The 15,591-nt window shown below is 37.3% G+C and overlaps 1 protein-coding gene across 4 annotated transcripts in view; it reads left to right on the top strand.

Annotated features, from left to right (window-relative positions):
- Rev1 (REV1 DNA directed polymerase) overlaps positions 1-15,591 on the top strand; it is a 73,612-nt gene that overhangs the window by 11,854 nt on the left and 46,167 nt on the right. For 3 of the 4 annotated variants that reach the window (XM_085679541.2, XM_085679539.2, XM_087898089.1), the window contains exons 2-3: positions 11,118-11,181; positions 11,975-12,104. In XM_085679541.2, coding sequence (XP_085535667.2) covers positions 11,128-11,181; positions 11,975-12,104 — 184 coding nt within the window. In that variant the 5' untranslated portion in view covers positions 11,118-11,127. Of the gene's footprint in view, positions 1-11,117; positions 11,182-11,974; positions 12,105-12,448; positions 12,599-15,591 lie in introns of those variants that run through there. The other variant, XM_085679542.2, reaches the window with a different exon arrangement.

Raw genomic sequence — 15,591 nt, 5'->3', positions numbered from 1 at the left:
ATACTGTTTGGCCAATAGCTTAAGCGTATGTCTGACTAACTCCTATCTTAAATTAACTCATCTCCATTAATCTGTGTATTGCCATGAAGCTGTGGCTTACTGGGTAAAGTCTGTTCTTGGTGGCGGCTACATGTTCCTGACTCCACATTCTTCCTCCCAGCATTCACTCTAGTCCCCTCCTCCCCAGCTCTATTCTATCCTATCACAGGCCAAGATAGTTTCTTTATTCATTAACCAATAAAAGCAACACATATACAGAAGGACTTTCTACATCATTTCCAAGAAAGAATAGATCAGGCTCACTTTCAGAATAGGATTTGAGCAAGGCCAAATCCCATTCTCTTGGTTTAGTTTTGGTTTGGAGAGTGCTTGTAGCCACTCAAATTGATAAAGTCCTTACCTGCTGTTGATCAAGATAGTGCCTTAGTTGGGTGTGGTGGCACTTGTCTAAGTCCCAGCTGTTTGGAAACTGGGGTAGGTGTCAGGAGACCCTGAACTAAAACCTAAAAGAAAAAAGGTATTTCATCTAGTGTAGGAATTGCTATATTTTAGTAGGGGAAAAAAATCACAGAAAACTAAAGGTGGCAGGGGAGGGGGAACTCATAATTAAAGAACAGGAGAGGTAGTCAGTATAAACTTGACTAAAGCATCCCAGCATTGTACTGCTTACATTTTCCTAAAGGGTCTCTTACACCTAACACTCATCTTAGAATGCATGCTATCTTGGTTTAGAATCCCTAAAGACAAGTCTAGAAATGAAAGCTAGTATTTGTGCTTTTATGGAAATAGTTACTAGGGCCTTTCACTTGGGTACATAGCTTTTGTTTTCACTTTAAATAGCTTGATGTATATTCCTTCAAATTAACCTAACATTAATATATAGGTTGGATCTGCTATGCTTCATGAGGTGTGGAATTGAAGAATGTTTGTACTGCTCTTAAAATTTAGGAATTTGAGAATCATAACCCTGAGACATTGATAGTCTTTGTGGTTGAGTCTAAAAAAGCCCCCAAAAGCAGCTGTACATTTGTACTTAAATTCATCATAGAAGGTCATTGATCTGGTGTTAAAAACCTCCACTCTCTATGGAAAAAATAAAGAGTGTCTGTACTGGTACAGACACTCAAACTCTTTTAGGCCTGTGGGTTTGTATTCCATTTATTTAGCCACTCCTGAGGGCAGTACATGGTCTTTGTAAATTGCCTGTATTTGATCTCCCACTGCACCTGATTCTAAGAAAAAAGTCATAGGTACTATTGCGTCCACTTCTTGGAGAGGTCGGCTCTGCCTAGCTTTGTGCTCTCTACCTTCCTATTTGACAGTTTTTGTTCCTGTGGCATGCTTCTAGCTTCCTGCTTTTAAAAAAAGTTTCTAAAATTATGGTAAAATACTTAAAACATAAAAACTGAACATTTTTGATGAAGTTTTTTAATTTTTAAAATTTTATGAGTAAAGTTGTTTTGCATTTGTGTCTGGTAGCTTCAGGCTAGAAGAGGATACCCCCTGGGACTGGAGCTAAGGACATTGGTGATCCACCATGTGGGTGCTGGCAATGGAGCCCACCACAGTTCTCTGAAAGAGCAGCCAGTGTTCTTGGCTACTCAGTCATCTCTTCAGTCCCAAGCATTTTTAAATGTGAAGTTCAGCAACATTAGTACAGTGTGCAGCATCGGTCACCACCATTCATCTCTTGTTCCCTTTCATCTTGACCTAAAGTGCTTCCTGTTATTACCCTCACCCTCAAAACACACCATTCTACTTTCAGTCTCTAAGCAGTATCTGGTATAAGTGGGGTGATAGAGTATTTACATTTTTCTTTAACTTTTCTTCTGCTTTGCTTTTTAAATACTATGCTATCTTCATTAATTTTACAAATGGCTGCTTTTGCTTAGCATAATATTTTATGACTGTTGTATCATGTGTTAAATTTCCTAAGTTTAATTATTATTATTTATTATTATTTCGTATGTGTATATGCCACTTTTTGTTTATGTCATTAGGCCAAGGCACTTTTGGGGTGTTTCCATCTTCACTACTGTGAACGCTGCTGCTCTGAATATGGGTGTGTAGATAAATCTGTTTGTTACCCTACTCAGAAGTGCACATAGAGATAATATAATTCTGCTCTAATGCTTTGAATTCCTGCCACTTTTTTCCACAGCAGAAACATCATTTTACATTCTCGCCTGTAGTGCACAAGGAGTTCTAGTATCTTCCCAGTTTCAACATCTATTTTCTTTCTTGTTAGATGAAAGCAAGAGGATCAGGAGTTCTTGACTATCTGGGCTACATAGACTCTGATTCATAAAATCAAGGGTTGAGAATGTTGCTAAGTGGCAGAGTGCTTGCCTGGGGTACATAAGGCTCTGGATTCAATCAGAATCTCCTCTGCATCCTCTCCCTTTGAATGTGAGGAGGCATCTCCTTGGGGGTTTTGTATGATTGGTAAATGTGAACTTGTCTTCATATGCTATTGGCCATCTGTACATCAAATCTTGCACCGAGTTTTAATTAGATTGCTTTTATTGTTAATGATAAATTAGTTTTAAATAGTCTATATTTTATTGAATATATGGTTTCAGATATTCTTATTTTATAGGTTGTCTTTTCACTACCGTGTTCTTTGACAGTTTTATCATAAAACAATTTTATGTGTATGAGTATTTGGCTAAGTGTATGTATTTGTACAATGTGTGTGCCTGGTCCCATTAGATACCAGAAGAGGTTGTTGTCCCCTGAAACTGGAGTTACAGATGGTTCTGAGTTGCCATGTAGGTGCTGGGAACTGAACCTGGGTCCTGTGCAAGCGTTTTGTTGTTGTTGTTTTGTTTTTTCTGTGCAAGTGTTTTTAAATGCTGAGCCATTTCTTCTGCCCCAGTTTTTACTTTTTGTATCATATAAAATAATGATTTTATTATAGAATTTTCATGACATGTATATCATTTGTTCATGTCACCCCCAGCTCCTCCTCCTTTACTCTAGTTGATCTCTGTCATAGTTCCCCTTCTGCTTTCACAGTATTAATCTGAATATTGTCCAGTTCACCTACTTTTTTTGTTGCTGTGCTTTTTGTATTGTATCCAAGAAATCATTGCCAACCTGTGGGGCCCAGGGCAGCCCCACATGGTGCCCAGCCTCCACAACTGCCACTGTAGGCAGCACAGGGTTCCAGGAAAAGTCATAAGCTGATACCACCCAGAGAGAGCCAGCGTTTAAAGGGAAGTACCTGATATTCCAACCATTAGATAAAATCACCAGATGTCCCTGAACCCAGGACTCACCTACTCCCCTTTTGCCAAGACCCCTAGACAAATGTCAGCCAGTGAGGGTCCTGAACCCTGAAAATCCACTCACCCCAACCTATATATATATATCTCCCATTCCTCTCTGCTCTCAACTGCTATATTGAACATACGGAGAGTCCAAGTTTAAGCTTGAATAAAGGCTCTTTGTTTTTACATATGAGTGCAGTCTCTGGTGATTTTGGGGGGAACCCCACTATCTGGGTGTAACAATCAGCTGTCAAATGTTCACTTATTTTTCTAGAGTTTAAATTTTTTTGCTCTTGAAATTCATTTTTAAATCTATTTTGCATGAATTTTTACGTATAGTGTAAGTTGAGGGGCTACCTTCTTTTACACATAATATTCAGTTTCAGTAGCACTATTCCATTTAAAAGGTTGTCCTTTCCCCATTGATTTCTTATGGGAAAGTCTTTTTAAATACAGATACCTCTGGGTTCCACTATACTTTAAGTCGTTAAATAGGTCTTCAGTTGTAAGCAAATGCCTAAGTAGAAAAGTGATGGCTAAGGTAAGGAAAAAAGAAAGGTAGTGAGTAGAGAGATGGGAGTGAGCCGAAACCAAGTTTAAGTTTATTTTAGCCTTTCCTAGAAATAGGGTGGCCACAGGTGACTTTCTTTGTATTTGTATCACATTATGAATTATGTCATATTACTGAAATGTGTACATTCATTAATTCATTATATATTTGATTTAGTTAGCAAATATCTCTTATGACCATTAAATAAAGGTAAAATAGCACTTTACATGAATATGACTGTAGTAATGAGACTTAATAAAAGTCACTCAAAGGCAATTGCATTTACTTTGGTTATTGGTTTGTTTGAGACATGATCTGGCTACATAGCAAGCTTCTGTTGGCTTGAACTCAAAATCCTCCTGCCATTAGCTTCCTGAGTGTTGTGATTGCAGGTATGATTGACCACACTTGGCTTGCTTTCCTTTTTTTCCTTTCTCTCTCCACCCCACCGCTGCTACTGCTACTCAGTAACCTAAACTGGCTATCCTTCAGCCGTGGTCTTCTGAGTGTGGAAACTACAGATGTGTACCATCACATTTCAGCTCCGTTAATTAATTGTACACATATTTAGAGTTACAAATATGTAACCATCAGATTAATGATACATATGTATTTGGGAGAGTTTTTGCCAGTGTGTGATGAACTGTTACGGTGTTAGTATATTTTTTTTTAATAAATAGATAAAAAGAAATACCACTTTGCATGAAAATTATTATTCTTGATGAAGATCATTCCTTTGGTAAATACTAAAATTAAGAATCAAATATGGCCAGGCAGTGGTGGCGCATGCCTTTAGTTACAGCACTTAGGAGGCAGAGGCAGATGGATTGCCATGAGTTCGAGGCCAAGCCTGGTCTGCAAGAGGTAGTTCCAGGACAGGCTCCAAAGCTAAACTGTGTCTTGAAAAAGAACAAAAAAACAAAGAAAAAGAATCAAATGTGATTAATGTCAGAACTTAGGCTGAGTTAGGAGGATAGCTGTGAGTTTCTTGCCATCGTGGGCTAAATACACCCTGTGTAAGAAAAACAAAAAATAAACAAAAATAAATAAAATTTAGCAATAACCATGGGGAGCAAATAAAATGAAGTTTTTTGTTGGGGTGTGTACAGCCTCTTGACATGCGCATTGAAATACAGAATAAGACTGGTGTGCCCAGCAAGAGGAACATAGGCTTACATAATCCTGTTCCATACAGATTAAGCTAGCAGGCTCTGGTGAGACTTCTAGAACAGGGTAAATCAGGAAGCCTTCTTCTGTAAACATTTCAGATCCCAGCTACTTGACATTTTGCTTCTGTTTGCCACACTTGGCTAAGTTGCTGCATGCTGACATGGATATATATCGATATATATATATATATCCATATATATATATATGTCACTAATTTGGCTGTTTTTTTTAAAATTTTTTTTACCTGAATATCTCCTTACAGTTTTAGTTTGCAGAGCCTTTCAGTGGTTGACATTTATGGCTCGCTTTGTAGGGTCTCATGGAAACAAGCAAGAACTGAGATTTTTAGTTGATTAGTTTAAATCTATTCAATCTATTCCAAAAGCATTTATTTTTACTCTGTATCTTTGAGAAAACTTTTTATTCAGAGCCTAAATCCAAAATTTGAAAAAGAAAGAGGCCTGCTAAAGGTGGGTTTAAAGTGTAGAGCCTCCCTTGCTTGCCCTTTTTACCTCCATCTTTCTTTACTATGGTCACATCTCTACTTTATGTCCATATATGGCCCTGTATGGGAATTTCTGAGTTCTAGTCAGTCTCACATTCCTCTTTTATAGGTGAAGAGATGTCAGAATTAGTGTTTTTGTGCTCACCCTGTATCATAACTAGGCAGCAGTCCCTGGCCGGGCTTTAGGCATAGCTGTCATTACTAAGTCCTTTCCATTGTGTTGTAGAGGTTGGCTGCTCAGTTTAAGTATTATTAGTACTCTATAGTTGTCAAAGGTTTCTAAGTATGTTCTAATTTGATTTTCACTCTGAACTGGCAGGGTAGAGTACTATAATAAATAACTCTTAAAGTTTATTGAGCACATACCCCAAATGCTGCGAATAAGGGTATTTTATATTCATGAGTTTATACCTTACTCATTTTTTTAATTTAATTTTTTGATGCCATTATTGATAGCTTTTCGCAGGATACAGAGATAAAATAGTCTACAACTATTTTAGTTTGTATATTAAGTTTTAGGAACTTTTGCACTTTACCCAAGATCATCACACACTGTGGAATTTTGGAAACCCTAATCTGTAAGAGTTTCACCTGAAAACAAGGTGGTTTTCATTTTACAAGTCTAACTTGATAATTGATGACTTGTCAGTGCAGGGCATTCTTCCTTATGGGTAGGCATAGTAAAGAGAACTTGCCGTAATTCAGATGTTGCTTGGAACAGAGGGTAAAAACAACTCTTTTTTTTTTGAGGACTATTATATTAGGTTATTACTATCCTGATCTATTGTTCTCCTCTCTTTAGAGAGTCTTTCTTGCTTAAATAAGCCAGTTTCTTTGAGTGGAGAAGCTTTCTATAGATAAACATGCAGAGACATTGATAAACCACTTATTTGATCTTTACAGATTAGCAGAAATTTATGCTTTTATATCATGACACATTATAACTTATAAAAATAGATTTCCTTAGCATCTTCCTTGTTTAACAACATCTTACCAATCCTGTAAGTGATTTGTAGTTAATTCCCATCTACTATGTGGTTCTAGTTGGTCTCAAATGTGGTCCAATTGCCAGTTTTGTCTGTATCCATCTTAGGAGAGGAGATTTTTATGATAATACTATTTGTTAGGCTATTAGTACAGAATTTGTGAGTTTTCAGATTTTTTTGTTAAAGATTCATGTTTTTATTTCAATTATATGTCTTTGTATGTGTGTGGCACGTGCTTGGTGGTGGGGGTGGCATGTGCAAATGTGAACACAGGTGCTGGTGGCATCCAGAAAGAGTCAGATCTCTTGAAGTTGGAGTTAGAGGGGGCTTTGGCCAAACTCTGGTCCTCTACAAGAGTAATGTGTTCTCTTAGTCCCTGAACCATCTCTCAAGTCTTGGAAAAAGAGTTTCATGGTTTTTTGGAAACAGGCTGTTACTATGTAGCCCTGTCTGGTCTGAAAGTCTCTATGTAGTCCAGGCTGGCCTTGTAGAGAAGTATGCCTGCCTCTGCCTCTTTAAATACTGAGATTAAAAGTGTGTGCCATCACACCTGGTGTGGAAGAATGTTTTAAAGCAAGATAAATAGATGGTATCTAGGATGAAATACTCACAGTATCTTTTCCAATATTTGACCACAGTATATTTGGATTGTATTTCTATTGTTGCCATGTTTTATAGTTTATATGTAAATTATTGATTTTATTCAACAGATATTTATTGACTATCCAATCACTTGTACAATTAATGGCAATTTTTTATATTTCCATTATAATATTTGAGTATGTGAAACAAGATTTTTATTGGTCTCACTGAAATATGAAGTATATTATATGAGTGTGCTGGCCAGTTTTCTGTCAGCGTGACATGAGGTACAGTCATCAGAGAGGCAAGAACCTTGATTGAGAAAAGGCCTCTATAGGATCAGGCTGTACACTAGCCTGTATGACATTTTTTAAATTAATGATTGATTCAAGAGGGCCCAGCTCATTGTGGGTGGTCCCATCCCTGGGCGGGTGATCCTGGGTTCTCTAAGAAAGCTTGCTGAGCAAGCCAGTAAGCCATATTCTCCCACAGTTTCTGCCATCAGCTCCTGCCTCTAGGTTTCCTGCCCTGTTTGAGTTCCTGTCCCACCTTCCTTCAGTGATGGACTACAGAGTGGAAGTGTAAGCCAAATAAACACTTTCCTTCTCAGTTTGCTGCTGGTCATAATGTTTCATCACAGATAATAACCCTGACTAGGATAATGAATATCAATTGAAATGTTAATAAATGCACATATTGTTTGATCCCATCATATGCCTTATGCTTGACCTTATAGTAGAGGCTATCAAGTGGCAAGGCCACCTGTTGGTATCTCTGCTTGAGGCTGTCCATGCTGCTGGGAATCTTCACCTTGGATTTCATTACAGCACTACTATTCCCTTGCTTTGTTCTCCCCTACCATATAGAAGATAATTTCCTGTTCTGTATCTCAGGCTAGCCTGGAACCTGGAACTTCTATGCAGTCCAAGCTGGCATTGATTTTTTTTTGACTATCCTCCTCTCTCAGTTTCCTGAACTATAGGCAGGATCTACCATGTCTACAATTTGTTTTAAGGTTGAAAACTTTGATAACCTCCTTTGTTTTGTTTCCTTAAACATAGCATGGTTACTTAAAAGTTTAAAGTCAGTCCCCACTAAGATTTTTGTTGTTTTGTTGGTTCTTATATGTGTAGTTTATTTCCTTGTGTTTCAGTCATATTCATAATTGGTTGTAGAGACAAACAAGTGCTATCATAGTGGATTATAGTTGCTCCTGCCAGGTGCTTCTGCCCAGGTTATCTGAGCCCACTTCACAGATAAAGTAATGTGCAGTGTCAGTCAGTTTCTGGAAAGTTTGATCTGTTTACTTCTAGTTTGTTCTTATTTCTGAGATCCTAACCCCAAATATAGAGATCAGTAATGTGAACTAGACTCTTAGAATCTAGTTCTCATTATTGTAGTATGGTATTGGTTAAAAACATGGCCCACTCCACAGCCACTCTGGAGTTGACAGATGGTCTCAGGTCTCATAGGGGAAAGAATTCCATTTTTGGAGAAGTAGCAGATCTTTGTAAATTTTTGTTCTTTTCTGATTCTTGACTAATTTCCACTATTTGGTAGGCTTCCTTGCCTTCGGGCATTTTTCTTTAGAAAGTGTAGTATTGTTTTAGTCTTCATCTCTTGTGGGTTTTGCTTGGTTTGGTATTTTTCTTCAGTACTGAAGTCAAACCCACAGTCTCTTGAAGGCCAGGCAAGTGCTGCACTACTGATCCATGCTTCTCCATCTCAGTTTCATGCTTGTCTGCCTTCTTATTTAGATCACCAGTAAGGATTTTCTTACTGACTTTTCACAGCAGAAGCCTTGACAGTCATAAGGTGCTCTTAAATGAATGATAAAATGAATTAATGATTTTTTTAAAACTGAGATTGGGTGTCTATAGTCCAGGCTGGTCCTGAACTCATTATATTACTGAGACTGACCTTGAGCTCCTGATCCTCCTCTTTCCAACTCCCAGTTCCTGAAATTGTAAGTGTGTACCACCACGCCTGGCTTTAAATTTAAAGATGTATTTATTATTTCATTTAGCAGGGAAATAGTGCATTAGTTACTTTTCTGTTGGGATAAAATAAAGAGTTTATTTGGGCTTTAATTCCAGAGGGATAACTGTCCATCGTGACTGGAAGCACGGCAGCTGGAGCAGCAGCTGAGAGCTCACATCTTGAACCACAAAGCATGAGGCAGAGAAAGCAAATTGTAAATGGAACAGTCTTTAACCTCTCAGAGCTCACCTCTAGAGACGTACTTCCTCCAGCGAGGTCATACCTGTTTAGCCCTTCCAAATAGCACCACCAGCTGGGGACTAAGTTTGCAAATATCTAGCATATGAGCTATACTCTCTTTCAGGTGATTGCAAGTAGTTACATTTAATTATTGTGACTATACATGTTAGCATATAGTAGCCAGAATTCCCAAATTATTTGCTTATAAAAGCACATGTATTGATCCAAAATTATTTGACACCAGGAATTTTATATTACGATTTTTTTTTTTGACTCTTAAGTGGTGAAGTCTTTAGGACTGGCAAAGTCAGCTACTTACGGGAAGTAAACATTTAAGAGAAGCATGGCATTTCTGAGCTTGGTAATGAATTCATCATTGAACACCCATGTACCAACCTAGAGCTTCAACTTAAGCAAAATTCTTCTGTCTGCAGAATTAGTGATTTATTCTCAGGGCACTTTGCATATGCTTCTGAAACATTTAAATTGTTTGTCTCATTACTGGAACTTAGCTGACAATTTCTGGATATCTTTTAGTTATTTTTTATGTGTACAACATGTTATTAATAAAAATGTCCGAAAGAGAAACCAAATCATAGGATGTTTTGAGAACTAGGAGTAATTGAAACAAAGTATCTGCTAATCTGTGTGGCTAAAATACGTTTTAAGTGTTAATGATTCTTATAAATCACACAAAAACTAATTTGATAGTGTACTTATGGCTTCACATAATAATTTTTGTAATTGAAGAAAAAAATCATTATTATTAATTTATGAAAGATAAAATACAGTGATAACCCAACTTGGTTTTTTGTTTTGTTTGGTTTGGTTTTTCTGATTTTTGAGACAGTGTGTAACAGCCTTGGCTGTCTTGAAAACTAGCTCTGTAGAGCAGGCTGGCCTTGAACTCACAGAGATACACCTGCCTCTGCCTTCCACCACTGCCTGACTATAGCCCAACTTGTAACTAGAAGAATTTGACTTTATAAGGATTCATTTAGTGCCTCTTTTGACTTAAGAATGACTTAACTGTCTTGCTAGTCCTAAGCCTGAAGCTCGAGATAAGACATCATTTGATAATCTTGGTGGTTTATAGTACGGTTGACTAAGTGTTGTCTTGAGAATGCCAGATTGGGGGCTTGGAAGATGGCTCAGTGGTTGAGAGCATTGCCTGCTCTTCCATGGAACCAAGGTTCAATTTCCAGTACCGACATGACAGCTTGCACCTGTCTGTAACTCCAGTTCAGGGCTTCTGACACCCTCCTACAGTCATATATGCAAGCAAAACACCAATGAACATAAAATAAAAATAAATTATTTTAAAAAAAGAATGCCAGATCTATTGATTTGTTTTCAGGATAATCATTCCCCTATGATGTATTCTTTTAATGAACTTGGGGGGGCATTTTGTAGGACAGATTTGTTGCATTCTTGAATTTAAGAATTCTGTGTATGCATTCTTGAATTTAAGATTCATTATAGTACAGATAATGATAGAGGAAATAGCTTAGTAGCTTGTTGAACTAATTAGTGGTAACAAGTAAGTGGAGTTGTGTTAGTTGTATTGAGGTGTGCTTAGATCTTTCCCCCAATTACCCTTCACACACAGTGGAAAAGTGTTTAAACCTGTAAGGGAATGTTTTATGGACAAATTTTGCTTAGCAATCTGAGAACGGTACGTTTTGGAAAAGTTTACTTGGCATTCTTTATACTTTTGTCTTGCACTAATTGGACATTCGAAGTTTTAAATTTTCTATTTTCCTTGATAAAATACCAATGAAGAATACATTACAAAATAAAATTGACTTTATTTTTTTTTCTCCCCTATACAGAAGCTCCACCATGAGGCGAGGTGGATGGAGGAAGCGAGCTGAAAATGATGGCTGGGAAAAATGGGTGTGTTTTAATGAGTAAAGATATTTAAATGTCTAGATCATTTTTATTCCTTTTAGTTTATTATATGGCTTACAGTATAACATGTGACTTTATATACCAACTCTGTTTTTTATAATGTATTGAAAACCTTAACACTGTTGATAAACTCTAACCTTTAAACTTCATTTTACTGTCAAGAATTTCAACCTTAGGAAGTAAATATTCTTGCACACAACAATTTATTACAGTTTATCTCACTAATGCTAATAATACTGAGAAACAGGAAAAAATATATAAGTATCCAGTAAGTAGGGTGTTGTCAATTATTCATCTGTATATAGTAAAATACTGCAGTTATTACTTAACTTTGTTTGTTTTAACCTGGGATGATAACCTTGATTGAATCAGTGGATAATAAAGGAATATTGCTATTGCATATGATTCTAATTTAGTGTTGTGAGACATAGAAAGAAGACTTGAGATTAGCCTTCCAAAATGTTAGTAATTGAAGTTACAACAATTTTAATTTTCTTTTTATATAATTGATTCTGAAAAATACTTATAACGTGCATGTACAATTTTAATAAATAGTACAAGTCATTTGCAGTTTGGACAAACTGTACCACTGTAAACTGTGTCACCTATGGCTTTACTTTAAAGACGTAATCAAAACAGTCAAGAATGATTATTTTAAGATTAAAAAATGAGACTGTGTTCATAAACGTGTCATGGTGCTTTTTTTTTTTTTAAGTTACAAGTTTGTGGGAGGGAGGTGTAACTGTTGTTGACTGTTGTACCTTTTCTTGAATTGTAGGGTGGGTACATGGCTGCCAAAGTCCAGAAGCTGGAGGAACAGTTCCGGTCAGATGCTGCTAAGCAGAAGAAGGATGGGACGCCATCTGCAATATTTAGTGGAGTTGCCATCTATGTCAATGGATACACAGGTTGAGTTCTTTTTACTTTTTTGGTACCCAGTTTTGCTTTATTGGTATAAAGTTAAGGTCAATTTTGTTTTATGTGTATGTATTTCTGATCTTGATTAAGGTATTGTGATTGTGTAGTTCATTTAAAAATGTAATATATAAATAAGAAATATAAGTTGTTAATGGATAATCATCAATAATAGTCAAGCTTGTAGTCATGTTAGTTAGATTTTCTAGATATATAGAGATATATTTCAGTTAAATAGGCATTCTTCATATCTTTCAAAGACTACAGAATATGGCATTTTAAATGTTTTAATAACTTAGGGCTTTCCATGACAATGAGACATGTTTGCTCCTGGCAGCACCAATCTACTTCAAGAGGAAGATGCACATTGAAGAGGCTCCTTATAGAGTTGGTTAGCCATTTGGGCAAGAAACTGCTCTTGCCTGGACTGTTGCATAAACTGGACACAAAGAACCCGCAGAGAGAGGCCTGCTGAACTTGCCTAAAGGTGAGATGATCCTTCAGGGTTCCTGATTCATGAGTCTGCGAGACTTTCTGCAAGACACAACTGAAAGTGACTGAACTGTCTTTGAAATTTCCTGCTTCATAAAAATGTCTGCTGGATACTATGGGCCTGTAGGCTGAAGATAGATGCCCCAACATTACAAAAGAACTTTGGGTGACTGTCCAGACAGCAAGATGTCTCTGTCATTTCTAGAGTTTTGGAAGTTGCCTACTTCTTGTTTACTTAGATAATATTATATTCTTCTAGAGTCTTTGATGGAGTTGAAGAATGGATAGTTATAATTTTTCTTTGTTATGATAAAAGATAAAATAGATATAAATAATGTAACTAATTCTTGCTTGATAATTGTTTTGTTATGTGTAATTTTACTATGTTAAAGTTAAAGCCTTCCTTTTTGTTTAAACAGAAAAAAGGGAAATGGTATAGGAGGGTCTTCTTTCTATGTGTTGCTTTCATTGGTTAATTAATAAAGAAACTGCTTGGCTTGATAGGTCAGAACATAGGTAGGTGGGGTAGACTGAACAGAATGCTGGGAGAAAGAAAGCAGAGTCAGGCAGATGCCATGAAGCTCTGGACTGAGATGGATGTAGGTTAGACTCATCCTGGTAAGCCACAGTCACGTGGTGATACACAGATTATTAGAAATGGGTTAATTAAGATGTGAGAGTTAGCCAAGAAGAGGCTAGATATAATGGGCCAGGCAGTGTTTAAATGAATACAACTTCCGTGTAATTATTTTGGGTAAAGCCAGCCGGCTGGTAGGAAGCAGCCCACCGATCCTTTTACAGCAGATCACTTTCAACATGCATGGCACAGAATATTCATACAAAGAGGAATAGGAGCATAGTAAAGAAATGCTGGACCAAACAAGACTAACACAGTAGGTTAAACACCAAACCTCTACCTTGGCAGTTCCCACTCTGTAGGTCAAGACCCTTTTACCGGGTCGTCTACAACCATCAGAAAGCAGATATTTATTTACACTACATTTCATAACGGTATCAAAATTAGTTACAAAGTAGCAGCAAAATTAACTTTATGATTGGATGTCACCACAACCTGAGGAACTGTATTAAAGGGTCACAGCATTAGGAAGGTTGAGAACAACTACTCTAGCTTCATATTTGATATCAAAAGACTTAGATGAATCCACCTTCCAGCTTTTTTGTCTGTAAAGCATCTCTCTCATAGGCTGGTTCCACTCCTTGTATGTAACTCTCCCTGACCGATGTCTCACAGCTTTGGGACCTCCAGCACCTTAGACTGACTGCAACCTAGGCTTCATATTTATAGTTTCATGAAATGGCCTCTAGGGGCTTTCATGCAGGGTCTCAAGATCAGTGTTGGCTCTGAAATCCTTTAGGGTGTGTGTATGTGATTTCCCAGAGAAAAAATCTTATGTTATTTGTCTGTAAAAGGGTATACACGTAACAGAACATTTTAGTTGCCAAAGAAGGCCAGGAAAAGGCCATAATTCACAGTTTAGAAACTTACCCTTTCGTTGTTGTTGCTGTCTCTTCTACCAGCTGTATCTGCTCTTACTGAATCTAATATCTGGAATGGATGAGTAGTTTCTTGTTTATAATTTGGAGAAGATGACTTGAAATTCTAGTAATTTTTTTATACAGTTTTAGCTGTGAACTTCCTGTTTCAAGACTTAGCTATGCACCCACTTTTGGACATGTAGTGTATCTGTCCCATCAAGTTTTGTTTTTCCCCCCCTAAGTTAATTATTTTATTTTCCTTTCTTTTGACACGAAGTAACCTCTTCCTGGGGTTTCATTTATCCAACTTAGGTATTTTCTTCTGATCAGTTAGCACTTGTCCTTTGTCACTGGTTATTACTTCCCAAAATTTTCTTAATTCGCTGAGTCTTTTTTATGATCATTTTTTGTGTATGTTTTTCCTCTTGCAGTGAATAGTTCTTAATATTTATGTCAGTATTATTTTTTTTAACCTGCTACTCAGCTGCCTGATACCTGTTTATAGCTGAAGGTCTGTGTTCATACATCACTTTTGCTCGATTGTCTGTCTGTTTGAGGAGAGCCTGCTTGTTTGTCCCGGCTGCCCAGCAAGCTTAGACCTGAAATAATCACACAGAAACTGCCGAATCACTGCTTGGCCCAGTAGCTCTAGCTTCTTATTGGCTAACTCTTACATCTTAATTTAACCCATTTTCATTAATCTGTGCATCACTATGAGGTCGTGGGCTACCAGCAGAGTTTCACCATATCTATCTCTGGTGGTAGCTCCATGGTGTCTGTCTGACTCCGCCCTTCTTCCTCCCAGCATTCAGCTTAGTTTTTTCCACCTAACTAAGTTCTATTCTTCCCGGCCATAGGCTCAAAGCAGTTCTTTATTCATTAATGGTAAACATGGCATATAAAGGGAAATCCCGCATCAATTGTCTGATTGTCTTCATACTGATTTAGATGATTTCCCATTGTTCCTCTGGGATTATGGCTCTTAATGTATCTGAATATTAGCACTCATTAAACCTTAGCATAGTTCACTGTTACATAAAAGTAAGAGCTACAGTTTCCTGACTATTGTATTGTAATGTTGCCTCTGTGGTGACTGAATCTAACCATTTCAGGAGAGGTTTGCTGAGTTAAAATTAAGTATTAATCAGTTGACATGCTTGCTTGGCTTAGTGAGAGTAGAGCATGCTGGTTGTAATTCTAAGTTTTATTGATAAAGTGTTAACTCAGAGTTTATATTCCAGTTGTTCAAATCTTCACTGTCCTTGGTTTTTATTAATTTTGTTGGTATGTTTTTCAAGATGTGTTCTGGCCAGAAGACAATCTCAGCTTCTTAAGGAATTATCTTACTCTCTAATTTGCCAGCTAAATAATGAGGCTGGTTGGCCAGAGAGCCCAAGTTGTCTCCCTGGCCTCCCTAGTGCTTGAGTTATAAGTGCATGCCACCTGGACTGGTGACTGCCTTCTTCCCCCCCCCCCCCCCCCCCGTGGGCT

The sequence above is a fragment of the Myodes glareolus genome, chromosome 18, assembly GCF_982192425.1.
Source record: "Myodes glareolus chromosome 18, mMyoGla1.1, whole genome shotgun sequence".
NCBI classification, from domain to species: Eukaryota; Metazoa; Chordata; class Mammalia; order Rodentia; family Cricetidae; genus Myodes; species Myodes glareolus.
The sequence above is the reverse complement of the archived record's forward strand: the minus strand, read 5'-3'. Positions and strand labels throughout refer to the sequence as shown.